At 36.5% G+C, this 18,472-nt stretch overlaps 1 protein-coding gene across 4 annotated transcripts in view; it reads left to right on the forward strand.

Annotated features, from left to right (window-relative positions):
- Window positions 1-18,472, forward strand: part of gria2a (glutamate receptor, ionotropic, AMPA 2a) — a 40,417-nt gene that overhangs the window by 16,893 nt on the left and 5,052 nt on the right. For 2 of the 4 annotated variants that reach the window (XM_084103646.1, XM_084103648.1), the window contains exons 3-14: window positions 5,543-5,782; window positions 7,643-7,839; window positions 7,995-8,048; window positions 8,658-8,816; window positions 9,697-9,864; window positions 9,943-10,047; window positions 11,782-11,889; window positions 11,981-12,187; window positions 13,580-13,947; window positions 14,594-14,792; window positions 15,593-15,840; window positions 18,261-18,375. In XM_084103646.1, coding sequence (XP_083959772.1) covers window positions 5,543-5,782; window positions 7,643-7,839; window positions 7,995-8,048; window positions 8,658-8,816; window positions 9,697-9,864; window positions 9,943-10,047; window positions 11,782-11,889; window positions 11,981-12,187; window positions 13,580-13,947; window positions 14,594-14,792; window positions 15,593-15,840; window positions 18,261-18,375 — 2,168 coding nt within the window. Of the gene's footprint in view, window positions 1-5,542; window positions 5,783-7,642; window positions 7,840-7,994; window positions 8,049-8,657; window positions 8,817-9,696; window positions 9,865-9,942; window positions 10,048-11,781; window positions 11,890-11,980; window positions 12,188-13,579; window positions 13,948-14,593; window positions 14,793-15,592; window positions 15,841-17,711; window positions 17,827-18,260; window positions 18,376-18,472 lie in introns of all 4 variants that reach the window. The other 2 variants (XM_084103645.1, XM_084103647.1) reach the window with 1 other exon arrangement.

The following is an 18,472-nucleotide window of genomic DNA, read 5'->3' on the forward strand; positions in this document are numbered from 1 at the left end:
CAGGATAACCAAGGAGTGGCTCTGTAAGAAGCATATCAAGGTTCTGGCGTGGCCTAGCCAGTCTCCAGACCTAAACCCAATAGAGAATCTTTGGAGGGAGCTCAAACTCTGTGTTTCTCAGCGACAGCCCAGAAACCTGACTGATCTAGAGAAGATCTGTGTGGAGGAGTGGGCCAAAATCCCTCCTGCAGTGTGTGCAAACCTGGTGAAAAACTACAGGAAACGTTTGACCTCTGTAATTGCAAACAAAGGCTACTGTACCAAATATTAACATTGATTTTCTCAGGTGTTCAAATACTTATTTGCAGCTGTATCATACAAATAAATAGTTAAAAAATCATACATTGTGATTTCTGGATTTTTTTTTTTGATTATGTCTCTCACAGTGGACATGCACCTACGATGACAATTTCAGACCCCTCCATGATTTCTAAGTGGGAGAACTTGCAAAATAGCAGGGTGTTCAAATACTTATTTTCCTCACTGTATATCCCAGACTCCCAATTCAACGCTTGGTTCCCAAAGGATGATGAAGACAATGAAGATACAAATAATAAGAGGATTTATTCCAAACACGATTACTAGCCAACATACGAAACAGTATGCATCTAGGGATGCACCGATCCACATTTTTTCACTTCCGATCCGATCCCGATACCTGAATTTAGATATCGGCCGATACCGATACTATTCCGATACCAGAGCTGTGTTTGCTTTAATATTTTTGTTATCATTATTGTTTATTTTATATGATGCTGAAATAAACTTCTCTCAACATGCAAGTATGATATGTATGTAGGCTATGTATGTCCCAAAAGGCAACTTGAGGTAAATTATAAGGTCAGAAAAGGAAGTAAAAAAACAGGAAATACTGTTAACAGGAAAAATCCCATTCTGAAAACAAATATGCAACTTTAAGGGTTTCAAATTGATTGTAATGTCAATATTTATTACATTCGCAAAATGTCAAATACTAGAGTCTTGAAATATAAGAAAAGTGCAAGTGTAAACAGCTTACACACACACACACACACTATCTGAAGGGTGATCCTCGCTCCGATGCAGTAACTCTCTCGATGAATGCTCGATCAACATCAGCATCAAGCGTCCAACTAGACGCGAATTTTACGCGCTATTCGCGTTTGGTGTGAACGCACAGTAACGTGGTGCTTTTTAAAATGTTTGATTGCGTTCGCTGTGTTGTACGACGCGAGGGAGCTTTAAAGAGCTCTGAATCATGGCTTTGCAAACATTGCATTTAACGTTAGCTGTCTTGCTCTGCGGCGTTTCCAGTGTGAAGTATTTACACAAAGCGGACATGTGGCTAGCCGCAAACTGCGGAACGGATTTCTCTCATAACTCTGTGTCTCATTGAGCCGCGCCTCCATTCAGGAAATCCATTCCGCAGTTTGCTGCCAGCTAGCAGACTCGCCGGCGGGAATGACTTTTAGAGTCATTTCAGCAGACAACATTAAAGCGCAGACATGACTCATGGATATCGGATATCTCCGCAGGTTGGATCGGGAAAATCCGATACGTGAATTACGCTGGTATCGGGTCCCGATACCGATACTGGATCGGATCGGCCCCATCCCTACATCAAACACAAACAATAACCGACCGTGAACATAGAACAGAGAGGAACTTAAATACACTGATGAACAATGAAGACAAGGTGATAACGATGATCGCTGGCAGGTGCGGGTAATGGTGGAGTGAGTGCAGGTGTGAGCCGGAGAGGATGATGGGACATGTAGTGCAGACGGCGACTAACAGATGACAGTGACAGTGACACCCAGTGTGTCTTTTCTATTTGTTTAGGTAAAAGCAATGAAGTTTAATTAAGTCCTAAGTAGCCATTGTGAATAGACAGTATGTGAGGGGAAAAGGAAAAGGGGATAAAGGTCATGGGATAGCTTTAATTTTTTTTGTGACTGGGCATGTTTATGCATAAACCCAAATAATAATTGAAAACTCGAACAATATAAATCATAACTTTAATATCTCTACTTGTTAGTGGAGAAGAGGAGAGAAGAATCCTCATCTGAACAGAGCTTGTCACATGTTCTGTTAAAAAAAAAACAGGTAACATTTTACAATACAGGAGCACTAATATTCATTATATTTTAAGAAGGATATCAAGTACATTGAGAGTGTTTACAGTCTGTTTAGTTGGCTGTTTGAGCTCCAGAAAATCAATAATAAGAGTCTTTGAAAGGATTTTAAAAAAGGCAGGAATTAAGAACTCTAAACTAATTTTAGCAAAAAATGGTTCAGGATGATACGGTTCTAAATAGAAATGTTACTATGAGTGAAGAACCAATTTTTTTAGAGTGTAGAAGAGACATTTGTTTGTTTGAAATATTTGTATTTATTACTTATCCTTTAGTATATTAACTTTGATTAAACTGGAAGAATATGCTGGAAAAACATTGTTTTCTGTTCACGATTCCCAGTATGAATATGGCATACAAATTGCTATACTGAAATTCCCTACTGTACTGACAAGACGTTTAAACAGCTAGAGCAATTGACACACAAATGAATCCCCAGTGCACATATGTGTGCGGCCCCGTTCACACACAGGCATATCCCATAAGCCCTGATGTGTGGCATTGCCAGCTCAGACACAGCAGCAGGAGCAGCAGGCTCTCTCTACTGTTCTGTGTGACTGCTGATCAAAGTCTCATATTTAGCTTTCTGACTGCATGCGGATTATCTGCAGATCACTCGGTGTGAGCACAAGTTGCAGCACAGTTTATGAATATGTTTCATAGTTTGATGAGCACACATACAGTACTGTACATATACACATGGAATTACAAATGCAAAATAGGGCATATAGGGCATAAGTGACCTATATATATAATATACACGGGTCTTGTAGAGTCCATGCCTCAGCAGGTCTGTGCTGTTTTGGCAGCACGCAGAGGACCAACAGCATATTTGACAGGTGGTCATAATGTTTTGGCTCATCGGTGTATATATATGATCATATGTTTTCCCCTTCAGAGCACCTCTAAAATTGAGAACCATAAACACTACCTATAATATTCAGATAAATAGTATTTAAAGTTGCGATAGTGTTCACTTGAAGTGACTTGTGATGTATATCTGAGTGAAACTGCTTCTCAAACAAGAAAAAAAATAGGATGGGACTTGATTTTGTCCTTCGGGAATTGATTGGATCATTGGATTGTTGTGGTTTGCTATTGCTGTGATCTCATGTGAGTGACAGGTTGTCCCACCCTCACACCAATAAACAAGGCAAAGAGAAGAGAAGAGATGTTGCCGCAAGAGAGAGGGATAGTTATTTTGATTAAAGATTATGGGGGAACATGAATTACAAAAAATATAAAAATGATGATGTGCACAATCATTTCTAATGAATAATGTAATATTCCATTAAAAAATAATACAAATTTGATTTTATTGGCGTAATTTCATCTTAAAAAGTGGTGTGTTATGGTGGTGCTGGGTATTTATACATCTCCTTTAAATATTCATGATGAAACCTAAAATTATTGGAACTCCAAATATAATATTCAAGCTCCTTTACTATAGGACAACAGAGCAGCAGTGAGTATGTGACGTTGTCATGGCAAACAGAACTGCGCTGAAAAGGTAGTCAGAAGTATAAACATAATTTATGCTAGGGCATCATCAGAGTTCAGCATCAGTTCACTGCTATTTGTGTGTTGTTTTTTTTGTATGTGTTTTTTTTTAATACTAGCACATTTAATGAAACCAACAGCAACCAACTGTGTTTTCTGCAATATATAACATAATTTAAAGCAATTCAAATTTTCACAGCCAAGCAATCCTCCTTCCCTCCCTATTAAAATATTAAAATGTAGCATGTCATGGGAAAAATATTCCAAAAGCTGCACATCTATTATATTATATTTATACCTTAAATTCATATCATTTTTAACTTCTGGATAATGATTTCATGCAATTTGTGTGCGTAACTCTGACATGTATTTTATATATGGCATATATTATTTAATCTAAATGTGTAAATGGATAGTCTTCTTTTTCTCTTCAATCACACAGAGTGTGTACACACAGTCCAGAGTGTGCAGGTGCTGTGTACATACTTAAGCCGTTTATTTTTTAGAAATCACTATACAGTATGTGTGTGACAATGTTTAGAGATCAGGCCTGTCTGGTCAGTGCAAAAGTATTTTGCATTACATATTAATTATTTATTAAAAATGACGAATTGCTTTTTCATTGCGTTGTAAGCCTTCCACATTCTATTTTTTTAATGGCTTTCAAAATGTGGTGGGTACAAATTCAACTTCAAAATCAGCAAAAAGTGGTCAGGACATGTCCCACTCGCTAATGACGCAGATGGTATTAAATGACTAATTGTACAATTGTACATGATTGTGCTTATATTAAAGATGCATAATCTTGAGCATATAATTGTGCATATACTCAAGATGCATCAACCTACTGTAGGTTTTGTCATTGATGTTAAACGCCATTGGCTGATAAAATCTGACTGTAGAGAATCATCTTTGTCTGAAAGGTTTTTTACAGAGAGTATTCTTGTTACCAATATCAATTGGACCTTTAATTGTTTTTGTTAGATTTTCTGTATGGATATTGTATACATGTCTAAATTGCAGGTCTTTATATTGTTCACAATGCTGATACATTTGGGGTGCTATGTATGATCTTATGTTTGAGATACAGTAGCTTGTTTTTATCAGAAATATCTGAATAGTGTGTCAGAACTAGATTAATGTATGCTTAGGTCAGTTCAGGGTTTAATTTTGATAAATTTGTATGTGCCAGGTTTATTTTGTTTTCTTTAACTACTAGATCAACTGTCTTTCTTCAACATTAAGTATACAGCAGGCTTCTTTGTAGTCAAGCAGCTTGAGTGTCCATCTGTCTATCCAAGAATACATGACAAAATATGCATTCAAAATATTCTGAAAGTATTTGTGGACAACACTAGAGGTTTTTTTCTGATTAACATGTATGCTGGATGAATCCAAATACATACTATAGTCCGACTTTCCTAAAAAGATATACTGGCACGATTTCAAGATTACATGACATGTTAAAAAATGAATTATTTATTTAGTCCTTCAGAACCTTCAAAGTGCAAGTAAACACACTTAATTCTCCAATTGATTTCTGTCTTAGTGGTTGCAGTGAAGATCATTTAGTGGCTTCTGTCAAAATCTAGTATCAACTAAAGAGTAAATACTTAAGGTTGTTGGCAGTTAGTGTGTATATCATGTTTGCATAGATTTATTGTGCTTAAAAAGAGTGGGCATCATTTGTATCTAATCCATTTCTTTCTCTTCAATGCTCAGTCACACATTCCCAGATCAGATACGATTAAGCTCAGTACTCTCAGACTAGTACAGTATATCAACCATTAGAACTACAGGCACTCTATAGTCCCTTTCCTATGATGTTAAGAATAAGAGAACTGAACTGAGAGAATTGTGGTATTGTTTTCCAACGGTGTTGTAAATATTTGTGGCTGTTACTGTTTTTTTCTTCTTCTTTTTTTCAGTTTGCTCACAGTTTTCCAGAGGAGTTTATGCCATCTTTGGCTTCTACGACAAGAAGTCGGTGAACACCATCACATCGTTCTGCGAGACGCTGCACGTGTCCTTCATCACGCCCAGTTTTCCAGCTGACGGACTCAACCAGTTTGTTCTGCAGATGAGGCCTGATATCAAAGGCCCTCTCATCAGCCTTGTGGAGTATTACAAGTGGGAGAAGTTTGCCTATCTGTATGACAGCGACAGAGGTAAACACTCTCTCTCTTTTGAGAAATGCATGCATTCTTTATCTTTTTTTCTCAGGCAAGGTCTTTCAGTGCTGCCTGCACACACGCATCAACACACATACACTAGAGAATTTAATCAATAGTCCTATTACTTTGTGGTGAAACGCCTCTTGGAGAAAGAGCATGTGAGTTGGGAGTGCTTACAGATAAGCACATTACAGTCTCTCTCTCGCTTTCTCTTTTTCATTCACTCACTTACTGGTTTTTGCTTTATTCACACCTGTTTTCTGTCATTTTTAAAAAAAAAAAATTATAATATTGTATAATACGTGTAATGTAGTGTTATGGGAAATCTGAAAAAATAGATAACGCAAAAATAGAATCCAAGCAATTTTCAAGTTTATCTTGTCATGTGTCACTTGTCCCACCCTCAGCTGATTAAGACACAATGTTTGGTTGTTGTTGTTTTTTGCATTATTGCATTTACCACTGGGCAATATATTTAGTATTCACAATTAAGTAACATTGTCAATTCTCTAATTTTAATGCATTTTTTTATTTAGCTAATTTTCCTGAAGATTAGCTTATTACATTTTCTGAAGACTAGTTTCCCAAATCCTTTCTTCTCTGATGAGAGTGCCAGTGTTTCCAGTGTCAAGTCAAGTCACCTTTATTTATTTAGCGCTTTTTACAATAGGCCTACAGATTGTTTCAAAGCAGCTTTACAGTGATATTAGGAAATGAATGCAAAGAAAGATTGTTTTGGCTGTACAGCAACTCTAGAAGAAAGCCATTTTCCTGCTTAAGTAATGTCTCCATTTCTGTGAATTGATGTAAAGGTGTTTTTTTTTTTTTTTTTTTTTTTTTGGTGTTTACGAATGTCTGCGTGTGGCATTTTTATATATTTTAACCAATAAATCTCCATAATTGTTCGAGTTGTTACAGGAATCCAGCTGAAATCTAGCTTTATTACTGGATAAAGCCCTTTTCAATATTATTTATATTGCACTCATAAAGAGTAAAGCAAGAAAAACTTAAATTCACTATAAAAAATGACCATGCCTTTTCCAGGCCTGGAAATCACAAATTTAAAATGTTCAGATATGTTAAGGTTTCCAGATAAGTTAAAAGTCAACTAAGTCAATTACAGTCTGTTTGGTTGAAATTATGGTTCTGAAAAAAATATATAATCTCTTTTAAATAATTTCTGAGAAATACATACATATTTCTATGTAACAAGTATTGTAAAAAGGCTAACAAATATTGCATATCGTAACTCAGTCTTGGACATATTCTGTGAGCTCTTACCCACATTTTTTGGCAGTGTCAGAATGTCTATGTTGGCTGAATGTTTTCACCGTTGACTGGAGTGTCCGTTATATGCTGCATCTCTGGTTTGAGGCAGCAAAATAAATCTCTCCCCCAAGACCTAGATATGAAATCAACCGAGAGAGATAGAGAGAGGCAGAGGGGGAGAGATGTGCAGGAAGGAGGGAAGCTTAAGAGAAGAGGAGTACGATAGGGCAAATGACCAAAAGAGAGAATGTTGTAATAAAGAGAGCGGGGAGGAGAAATGATAAATGAAGGAGAAAAGGTGTCTCAAGGGCCCCTCTAGTGCAATAAAAATACCTGATATCAAGGTCTTTGGGTGTAATTTGGAGTGGTGGTTGATTAAGGTAGAACAGTGGTTAAAACAGAGAGCAGCCGTAATTGCGATTGAATCTCGTTTAAAAAGACACAGTGAAGCTAATAGACGTGGGGTTTTAAAGCAATTGCACTTTAGAAAGGTAATTAAAGCTTGAGCAGATTGATGACAGTTTTTATGAAGACATTTGATTTGAAGCACTCACATGCTCACATGCTGTGCATCTCTCTATGTAGGTCTGTCAACCCTGCAGGCAGTGCTGGACACAGCAGCAGAGAGGAAATGGCAGGTAACAGCCATAAACGTTGGAAACCTGAAGGATGAGTGGAAAGACGAGGCATATCGCTCCCTCTTTCAGGACCTGGAGAACAAGAAAGAGCGGAGAGTCATCCTAGACTGTGAACAGGACAAAGTCAAGGACATTATGGAGCAGGTGAACGGCGTACTAAAAACACTTTACGATATACGTGTAAGGTCAGAAATGTAGTTAAAGAATGATGTATTGCGTACACCTTTAACATTCATTATGTGACTCTTTAATTAAATTGCTCTTGTGAACGACTTTTTTTTTTGCCTGCTTCCCCTCAGGTCATTACGATCGGTCGACATGTGAAAGGATATCATTACATCATTGCAAATTTTGTAAGTTGTCAAGCATATATATATTTTTAGTGCTGTCAGTTAAAGAAAAGGTTGAAAAATGAAAATTTTGTCTTCATTTACTCACCATCTACCTCTGAAAAGGGTTCTCTCACAGTTATGAAATGTTCAGAGTTATCTGGTCTTTAATAATGTTCTCAAAACATTAGCACAAAAACATTATTTATACATTGTTAATACAACTTCCGAAATGTTTTGTTGGATGTTCGTCTAACATTTTTTAAATGTTACTACTTGTTTGTTGAACATTAAAAAGTAACGTTCCCAAAATGTTTGCAGGATGATAAAATGGAATGTTCCCTTAATAATTGCATAACCACAAAAAAATGGACGTTTTGATCGATCAGAGAACATTCAGAAATAACATTTCCATCACTGCAAACATTAGCAAAACATTCTTAGAACATATTTTTGTTAGTTGGGTTTTTGTTCCAAATCCATATGACATTCATCAGAGTGTGTGTGTGTGTGTGTATGTTGTGTGTGAGAGAATGAGTGAGTTAGCATTTTTGTTTGTGATACTAACAATACAATAGCGTGTATAACTTGAATTATGTTATTAGAAAGTGTGTCTGTGTGTGTGTTTTTCAGGGCTTTGTGGATGGAGATTTGTCCAAGATTCAGTATGGAGGAGCGAATGTATCTGGATTCCAGATAGTGGATTTTGATGACCCGCTTGTTGCTAAATTTGACCAGCGCTGGGAAGCACTGGAAGAGAAGGAGTACCCTGGAGCAGATAGCAGAATCAGGGTGAAGGAGTGCAAATATTTAAATTATGCAATAAAGATGCGGCTCACAGCATTTTTGAACGTAGTCAACATCAAACCTCTATTTGTTATGAATGTTATATTATCTATCATAATGGCTCAGATATACTCACGGCGAAGTACTCGGCACTCCAGTAAAGTCGCGTCATGTTCATTTATATTGAACTTTATACAATCGATTAGAAGCAAGCAGCTTTACAGTATTAAACATGAAAAAACAGTGGCAGTGTCGCTTTCAATTAGAATTATATCTTTAATTTCTACTATAAAGAGGCTCTCCAGTTCTTTCATGTTTTTACTTGCGGACGTCTGACCTCGACTGACTAAACAGAAGAAATTAACCGGGAAAGATTTCCACGTCAAAGAAGGCGGAGCCTCAGAGTGCACCCACCTATTATGTAATCACCACTGACCAATAGAGTGGTGCCTGAATGACATACATTTTAATAAGTAACGTTAACTAGATAAGACAGCTTGTGTGGTGTGAGTGTGTGCAGTTTACGTTGTAGAACAAAACATCAAAGTATCGTCAAGTTATGTTTATCACTCATAAATCGAAAAACCCAATAGGAAAATCTCGAAGGAACCAGCGGTGAATTAGACTACCGGTTCTCACGTCATACCTGCACCACTCTATGGTAGTTCGAAGATGTTTACCAGCTAAGGCAAACCGGAAAGTTCTCTTTGGCAAGCTTGTTTTTTCATACGAACTCTAAACGAACTTCGCTTTGGCCTGATTTTGTTAAAAATGACACCACACCATTTAGTTCTATGATTTCGCTTGAAGTATATCAGGGCCTCAAAACACCAAAAGAGACTTGTGGAATACATTTTTATGGTCTTCATATTTCTTTACCTTGCAGTACACTTCCGCTCTCACATATGATGCTGTGCAAGTAATGACAGAGGCATTCCGCTTTCTGCATAAACAAAGGATTGATATCAGTCGCCGTGGCAACAACGGAGACTGCCTGGCCAATCCTGCCGTGCCGTGGGCTCAAGGGGTGGAGATAGAGCGTGCTCTCAAACAGGTCCGCCCTTCCAACACATCACCAATGCCTGATGTCTGTGTATGAGAACTTTTAACATTTGTGCGTGTGTTTGCTCAGGTGCGTGTGGATGGATTAACAGGGAATATTCAATTCGATCAGTACGGCAGAAGAGTGAATTACACAGTCAATGTCATGGAGCTGAAAAACAGTGGCCCTGTGAAGGTAACTGGAACTAAATCTCTGCTTTTTTCATGATCTTGATCATTTCTAGTAGGGATGGGAATTTTAAGAATTCTTACAAGAGATTCTGATTTCAATAGCACTTAATGAGGCCAAATAATGATTCCTGCACCGCCGCCCTACAATAAGTTCTAACTACTGGTCCTAATAATTATATAATAAATTAAAAAAAAATTAACTCAAGCAATACTCTTTGATAGCATATTTAGTAACACATTACAATAAGGTTCATTAGTTAACATTAGTTAACTACATTAGTTAACATGAACTAATGGTGAACTGCACTTCTACAGCATTTATTAATCTTTGTTAATGTTAATTTCAACATTTACTAATACATTATTAAAATCAAAAGTTGTATTAGATAACATTAGTTAATGCACTGTGAACTAACATGAACAAACAATGAACAGCTGGATTTTTATCAACTAACAATAACAAAGATTAATAAATACAGTAACAAACGTATTACTCGTTAGTTCATGTTAGTTAATACATTAACTAATGTTAACTAATGAACCTTATTGTAAAGTGTTACCGCATATTTTAATGTTTTTTGTTTGTTTTTCAAACTACCATCTTTATCTGTATCTTTACCTACTCTACCGTTCGAAAGTTTGAAGTCAGCAAGTTTTTGTTTTTTACTTAAGAAAATTATTCAGCAAGGACACATTTAATTGATTAAAAATGACAGTAAAGACTTTAAAAGTAGAAACTTATATTTCAAATAAATGCTGTTCTTTTGAACTTTCTATTCAACATTCATAATAACAAATAACACCGGTGTTTCATGAGAAATGCATGAATGATTTCTGAATAATCATAAGCCATTGAAGACTGGTAATAACGGATGTTGAAAATTCAACTTTGCCTCAAAGGAATTAAAGTAATTACAATTTAAAATGTATTAAAAAAAGAAAATAATTATTTTAAATTGTTATAATAATTCACAATATTAAATTTTTTTCTGTATTTTTAATCAAATAAATGCAGCCTTGTGAGCATAAGAGACTTCTTTAAAAAAAAAAAAAAAAAAAAAGTTTGGCTGACTTCTGCAGAATGGGTTAAGTGTGTTTAACAAATTTGAAAGTACTGCACTTTTATTGGTAGCTGAAAACATTGGCCTAATAAAAATATGCTTTTTAAAAAATACTGAATACATTAGGGGTGAGGGGTATGTGGAATTTTAGGAAAGATGGGAAATTATTCTTTAGCCTTTGTGATACATTATAAGAACTGGTTAATAAAAGTAATTATTAAACCAGATCACACTGATTGTGAGGATGGGGGCAAAACAATAAAAGTGTGTTGACAATTTATGGTCTTTGTCTTATTTAACTGCAAACAGTCTTTCTATTTCATCACATTCAAGTCAGACTTCAAGCAGACAGCCCAGTTCAAACATAATATCTTTTTTTTTGTTTTTTTTTTGGCACTGTTGATTCAGTCGGGCCACAGCACCACCACTGAATAGCGATGTAGGAAACACTGTCAGAATATTTTAGTACAGTCTTCTGTCTACATTTGCATAACAAATACAGACACTATATACAAATATAGTACCCTATATCCAAAACAAAAACAAAAGAACAGTTCTGAATAAGGTTTTTGATTCCTAACCTTAACTCTTAGCACCTGGTAAACATTTGATTATTTGTGTTTTGTATTTTCAACAAAAGCGCACTTTCTATTTCATGAGTGTGTACTTTTTCTCAGATTGGTTACTGGAATGAGATGGACAAAATGGCAGTGACGAAATCTGACCTTTTCCCTAACGACACCATGGGAATGGAGAATAAAACTGTGGTTGTGACAACAATCCTGGTAAGAGATATTCCATGATATTCTATATCAAGAGCAATTGAAATCACTTAAATTTTGTAAATGTGTCAATATATTTCTCTGCATATTGTAGGAGGCACCATATGTAATGATGAAAAAGAATGCAGAGTTATTCACCGATAATGAACGTTATGAAGGATACTGTGTGGACCTGGCTGCTGAGATTGCTAAGCATTGTGGGTTTAAGTATCAGCTGAGGATTGTAGAAGATGGAAAGTATGGCGCACGAGATTTTGAGACCAAGATCTGGAATGGCATGGTTGGGGAACTGGTGTATGGGGTGAGTAAAGCATACACTCACTCACACAAGTGCACTATTGAGAAGCAGTGAACAACAGCTCCAGGAAAATGTTATTTTCATCATACACTAAAGGTCAATATATATATATATATATATATATATATTTTTGTTGTTGTTGAAAGAAGTCTCTTCTGGATTTGCTTACCAAGGCTTCATTTATTTAATATTTAATATTGTGAAATATTATTACAATTAAATTTTTCTATATTTTAAAATGTGATTTATTTCTGTGATGCAAATCTGAATTTTCAGCATCATTACTCCAGTCTTCAGTGTTACATGACACATTAAACGTGACGTGTCACACCTTCAGAAATTATTCTAATATGCTGATTTGCTGATTTGCTGCTCAAGAAACAATTTTTATCATTATCAATGTTGAAAACAGTTGTGCTGCCTAATATTTTTGTGTAATTAGTTTTATACTGCCATTCAAAAGTTTGGGGAAAGTAATATTTAAAAAATTTATTTTAAAATTTATTTAAAATTATTTTTAGCAGGGATGCATTAAATTAGTCAAAATTGACCGTAAAGACATTTATAATGTTACCAAGAATTTCTGTTTCAAATAAACGATATTCATTAAACTTTGTATTCATATAAGAAGCCTGGGAAAAAATGTATCACAGTTTTAAGAATCAAAAACTTTTCTTTTTTTTTTACATTGATCATAATAACAATCATTATTAATAACTGAAACACAAATTCTTAGGATTTCTCAAGGACACTGTGATACTGAAGACTGGAGTAATGGCTTCTGAAAAATCATCTTTGCCATCACAGGAATAAATTAAATTTCAAAACATATTAAAATAGGAATGCTTTTACTGAATTTTTTATCAAATGGTGAGCAAAAGAGTCTTCTTAAAGTCCCCCTGTAGTCAATAATTGTATCCCTTAAAACTCATCTTTGATCACGAAAATTACATATTTAAGCGTTTTTTCCTTAAAAAAAAAAAAACGTCATGCCTTAAAATAGCTTGAATTTAACTCTACACCCTTGCCTCATTTAGTATACGTGGTTCTATGAACATGCAAATTAGCCCCGTCTCCACTCATTCAAACCAGCTCAGAGATCCACTCATTGACGAGATTGGTTACAAGGTAGTTTGTGACGTCAGAAACACAGACGATTTCAAACCGCGCTTTGAAGGAGAAAATCCTCAGCAATGGTGCTGACATGTGAATTTACACATGGTTTGTCTTAAAGCATATAAAAACACCACATAGACGTATAAACAATACTAAAACCTTGATTTTCACCACAGGGGGACTTTAATTATTCAAATATTTTGACCGTTAGTGTACATCTCTTATATATGTGTGTATGTCTCTCATTTACCCAATTCCTCTTCTCTTTACTGTTGACAGAAAGCAGACATAGCTGTAGCTCCTCTCACCATCACTTTGGTCAGAGAGGAGGTGATCGACTTCTCGAAACCTTTCATGAGTCTTGGCATATCCATTATGATCAAGAAACCACAGAAATCCAAGCCGGGTGTCTTCTCTTTCCTGGACCCATTGGCCTACGAGATCTGGATGTGCATTGTATTCGCCTACATTGGAGTCAGCGTTGTGCTCTTCCTTGTTAGCCGCTTCAGCCCTTACGAGTGGCACACTGAAGAGTTTGAGGATGGGCAGCTGGGCCCTAGCGAATCTACCAACGAATTTGGCATCTTTAATAGTCTATGGTTTTCTCTGGGCGCTTTTATGCAGCAGGGATGCGATATTTCGCCAAGGTTGGTGCGTGCAGTGAGCGCTAATGCTAGCTGGCTAGCGCGTGGGGTGTGCTTTCGTCTTTGTGCACCAACAGTTTTCCCACCATTGCCGTGGTTTGTGTATGTTCACGCTCCTGCAGTTCTTGCTTCGTATCCATTTCCATTGGAAATAATCTAGATGTTATTTAACTTGTAAAATATCTTATTATTAAATGTAAGTTATAGTAACTTCAGTGTTCCATGGGTAAGAAGAAAGAGCTAACACAGGATTAGAAATGTTTAATCGAAGTTGTGGTTTAAAATTTGGTTGAACATTTCTTCTGTGAACATACTCATCCGGCTGGGAACAGTAAAGTGCACAAGGTCGCCGTTTCTTGCCCTCTTGGAGTGGTACCGTGTTTCGGCTGCATATTCCCCATTTTCTCCAAAGTAAAGGGGTTTCTTTCTTTCTTTCTTTCTTTCTTTCTTTCTTTCTTTCTTTCTTTCTTTCTTTCTTTCTTTCTTTCTTTCTTTCCTACTTTCTTTCTTTCTTTCTTTCTTTCTTTCTTTCTTTCTTTCTTTCTTTCCTATCTTTCTTTCTTTTAAAATATTACAATAACACCATGCTGGTTCTGTTGGTGGAGCATGTGAGTGTTTGTGTGTGGCTGACTGTGTTTGCTGTGTGTAGGTCCTTGTCTGGCCGTATAGTTGGTGGTGTGTGGTGGTTTTTCACCCTCATCATCATCTCCTCCTACACGGCTAACCTGGCTGCCTTTCTTACTGTGGAGAGGATGGTGTCACCTATCGAGAGTGCCGAAGACCTGGCCAAACAGACCGAGATTGCCTATGGGACATTGGATGCAGGCTCCACCAAAGAATTCTTTAGGGTGAGTGGACCAAAGCCGACTTTAATTAATTTTTTAGGGCTGCAGACAGCCTAACTTGCCATGGATAATATGTCATGTGGTGTAACCATCAAGTAAAAAAAAAAAATTAACACATTGTCCTTAGACCTTATACATATGAGTGTACAATTAATCATTTTCCAGAACGTTTTTAAACGTTTTTAATTTAAATTTTTTACAAATCATGAATTATTAATTCACAAATAGCATAGTTTTTTTTGTGGGTTTGAACTAACCTTGTCATGTCATGAAAAGATCAAATTATCTGATATTTTGAGACTTATTGACCTTGACACATGAGGGTCAAGACTTTGATTTGACAGACAAATATTTGAAATATTTTAGAAAAACTGCTTAATATTTTACTAAGTAATAATAATAAAAGATTATGCCAATGTACTAAATAAAGTTTTTTTTAATTATATTTTTTATTAAATTAAATTGAATTGAATTTGTTTTATCTTTGTTATAACTTTTGACTTAATCGCCTTTAAAAATATCAAAATGAATTTTAATTTAGATATTAAAAACATGTTCATCTTTGAAGAAGTGTATTTAAGTCATTGTATGTTGTGCATTCAAATAATGAATTGCATTGTAATGTATTTTTGAATAAATTACTAGATGAAGGCAAAAAAAAAAACGTCATTGATTGACCTATTTTTGATATTCGGATCTAGAATGAAAAAGTTGACATTGCTAAGCCTCATTTCCTCACTACCTTGAATCTAAACCTTTCCTTTTCTTTGTCTATTTTTTGTCTCTATCTTTACTTTAACCAGAGATCCAAGATTGCTCTCTTTGACAAGATGTGGCAGTACATGAAGAGCGCAGAACCTTCGGTGTTTGTTAAAAACACAGTGGAAGGCGTTTTGCGTGTCCGGAAATCCAAAGGCAAATATGCCTACCTTCTGGAGTCCACCATGAATGAGTACATCGAACAGCGCAAGCCCTGTGACACCATGAAGGTCGGCGGGAACCTTGACTCTAAAGGCTACGGCATCGCTACACCCAAGGGATCTGCTTTAAGGTGGGTGGAGTAGTATAACAATATGGCCCATGTTGTTATAGTATCCCACCTACCCTGATGTAGGCCGGGGGTCCCCTTTTAAAATGAGGTAAACTAGGTAATAGCAGCTCTGAGTGTAGGGATGAGTGGTAACCTAAGCATAAACAGCAGTGTAGAGAGTTACCAAGGAAACTGGAGAGATAGTGAGGGCTTTAGAAAGTCTAGCTGACAGGAGACAAGCAGGTTACCTAGCAACCGGTGCTCTCGAGAAGGATGGCATAGAAAATGGAGTATAATGTAGTGTCGAACAAATCTTACCATAAGCTTAATAACAAGTCAAGTTGTAAGATTTTAATAGGAAGCAAGTGAGCACCATAATAAAATTGCACAATGAATTGAGATTATATCAAAAATTATTAGGGCTGTCAGATAATTAAAATATATATTTAAATTAATTTAATATTTTTTTGTAGTTAACACGTTAACGCATTCAATTCCTTTTTTGAGAAAAGAAAAGTTAAATATTGTGTAATTATTGAGTGTGGTAATTAGTGGAAATATGTCTGCAATAAATAATGTAACAATTTTCATGTAATTTATGGACTTAATCTTACATGTGATATTTTATACTTAATGAGCTTGATAACTAACCGTGCAGTAAGCAATTATTTCTTGAAATTCAACAGCGTATTACAAAACCGATATCCGATTAAAGAAAAATGCTTAAATATTGGAAAAAAATATTGACAAAACCGATTATCGTTTGATCTCTACAACTGAGTCAGGGGAGTGGTGATTAAGCCGAAACACTCTGCCTGTCAATCATTTTGTTTGTTTGCTGATATATGAAAAGTGCGTTAACGGCGTTAAACATTTAATTAATTGCTTGTGTTACCATTATAATTTTGACAGCCCTAAACATAATAGTTTAGCTCATGTGATTCTTTTCCAGGAATTACCAGGTCTACTCGTGGAGCTCACAGTAGATAAATGAAGAGAAGGTTTCAGATGTGCCCCCCCCCCCCCCCCCCCTTCCAATAGTCTACAATTTCTGAAGCCTTGTTTTCTCCTGTTTTGCTGATAATCGACTGCCATGTGTTCAATGAAGCAAACATTGGCAAACGGTTGAACTATTTATAGTTATTAACTATATTGCTAATAGCTTTCTACCCCCTCTAAACCAAAGCATAGTGTAGTAGTGAAAAACCGGGGACAAGATTTACACTTAGTACCAAAGAGCTAATATGCTAATTTGAGTTCACTGTAACCCCTTCTACTCATGTTTGCCATTAGCATCTGTTTTATTGAATGCATGTCTGTTCTTAATGACTGAAGCAATGGCCTCTTGCAACCAGACTGTTTTGTTATGACAAAAGCTATTATTGATAAGCAGTAATAATCAATGCATGCGTTTGGGCACTTGAATTTTGAATGGTCGCCATAAGCATTACAGAATGTTTAAGCTGATGATTCAGAGGCTGAAAACAGTAACTTGATTATGAATGCATTTGATGATGCACTGTTTGAACTATGCATGCTGTCTTTCTTGATACATCTAACCAGATTTGTTTGCCTCAACGCTTAAATTGTTTTCTGCTAACTGATTTGAGGATATGTATGTGCGGTTGTGTAATAACTGATACTATTGCTGATCCTCCTCTGTTCTAGCCTCCTGCCACAAGAGTTTGAGTTTAAAAAAAGAACTCTTAAAGCTCGACCACCTTACATTTTAATGGGTTGTTTAACATGATTTTGATTGGTTGGTTGATTTGATTGATGGATTGTCTAACCCAATGTTCCATTCATTCTATGCAACTTGTGGGGGGCGTGGCCCGCTGCAGCCCCGCCCCCCCTCATGCTGTCTGACAAGTATGTTTTATCGTTTGTTTAAGAAACGCGGTAAACCTTGCAGTGCTAAAACTGAACGAGCAGGGGCTTCTGGATAAATTGAAAAACAAATGGTGGTACGACAAAGGAGAGTGCGGCAGCGGAGGCGGGGAGTCAAAGGTCAGACCCGTGCTTGGGACATATGGGTAAAAAATGAAATGAACAAAATGCAAACGAGCAAGAAGCACAACCAGTTGTCCCAGGAAACAAGCCGAGGCACCTTCTTGATTATACTATCAATTAGCCAACGAGAGCTTTCAGTAAGACACATCTACACTAACATAAAATCTAAACTACCAAAAAAAAAAACACATTCCTAGAGGTAAAAGGCTTGTTGACAGGCGCTGTTTCTGCTTCCTGCTCAAGGCGATGAGTCTGTGCACATCTGGCACGGCAAAGCCGCGTTTGCCGACTGCCAAATGGAGCGCAGACTGCCGATCGCCACCACGCTCAGGGCTGAATCATTACCAGCGCTGTTAGCGAGTGCAAATGTTACTGACAATAACATAAAATAACATTGATAATGTTATTTATGTTATTTCCCATACGCGAAGAACGCCAGTAAACCTTGCAGTATTGAAACTCAGTGAGCAAGGCATCTTAGACAAGCTGAAAAACAAATGGTGGTACGATAAGGGAGAATGTGGAGCCAAGGACTCTGGAAGTAAGGTCAGTCAATGCAGGGAGCGTGTGTGTGCGTGTGTGTGTGTGTGTGTGTGTCTGAGTGTCTGACAGGGCTAGAATGTGTATGCGTGTGTGCATGAAA

This window comes from Abramis brama (assembly GCF_963993115.1).
Source record: "Abramis brama genome assembly, chromosome: 2".
Lineage (NCBI taxonomy): Eukaryota > Metazoa > Chordata > Actinopteri > Cypriniformes > Leuciscidae > Abramis > Abramis brama.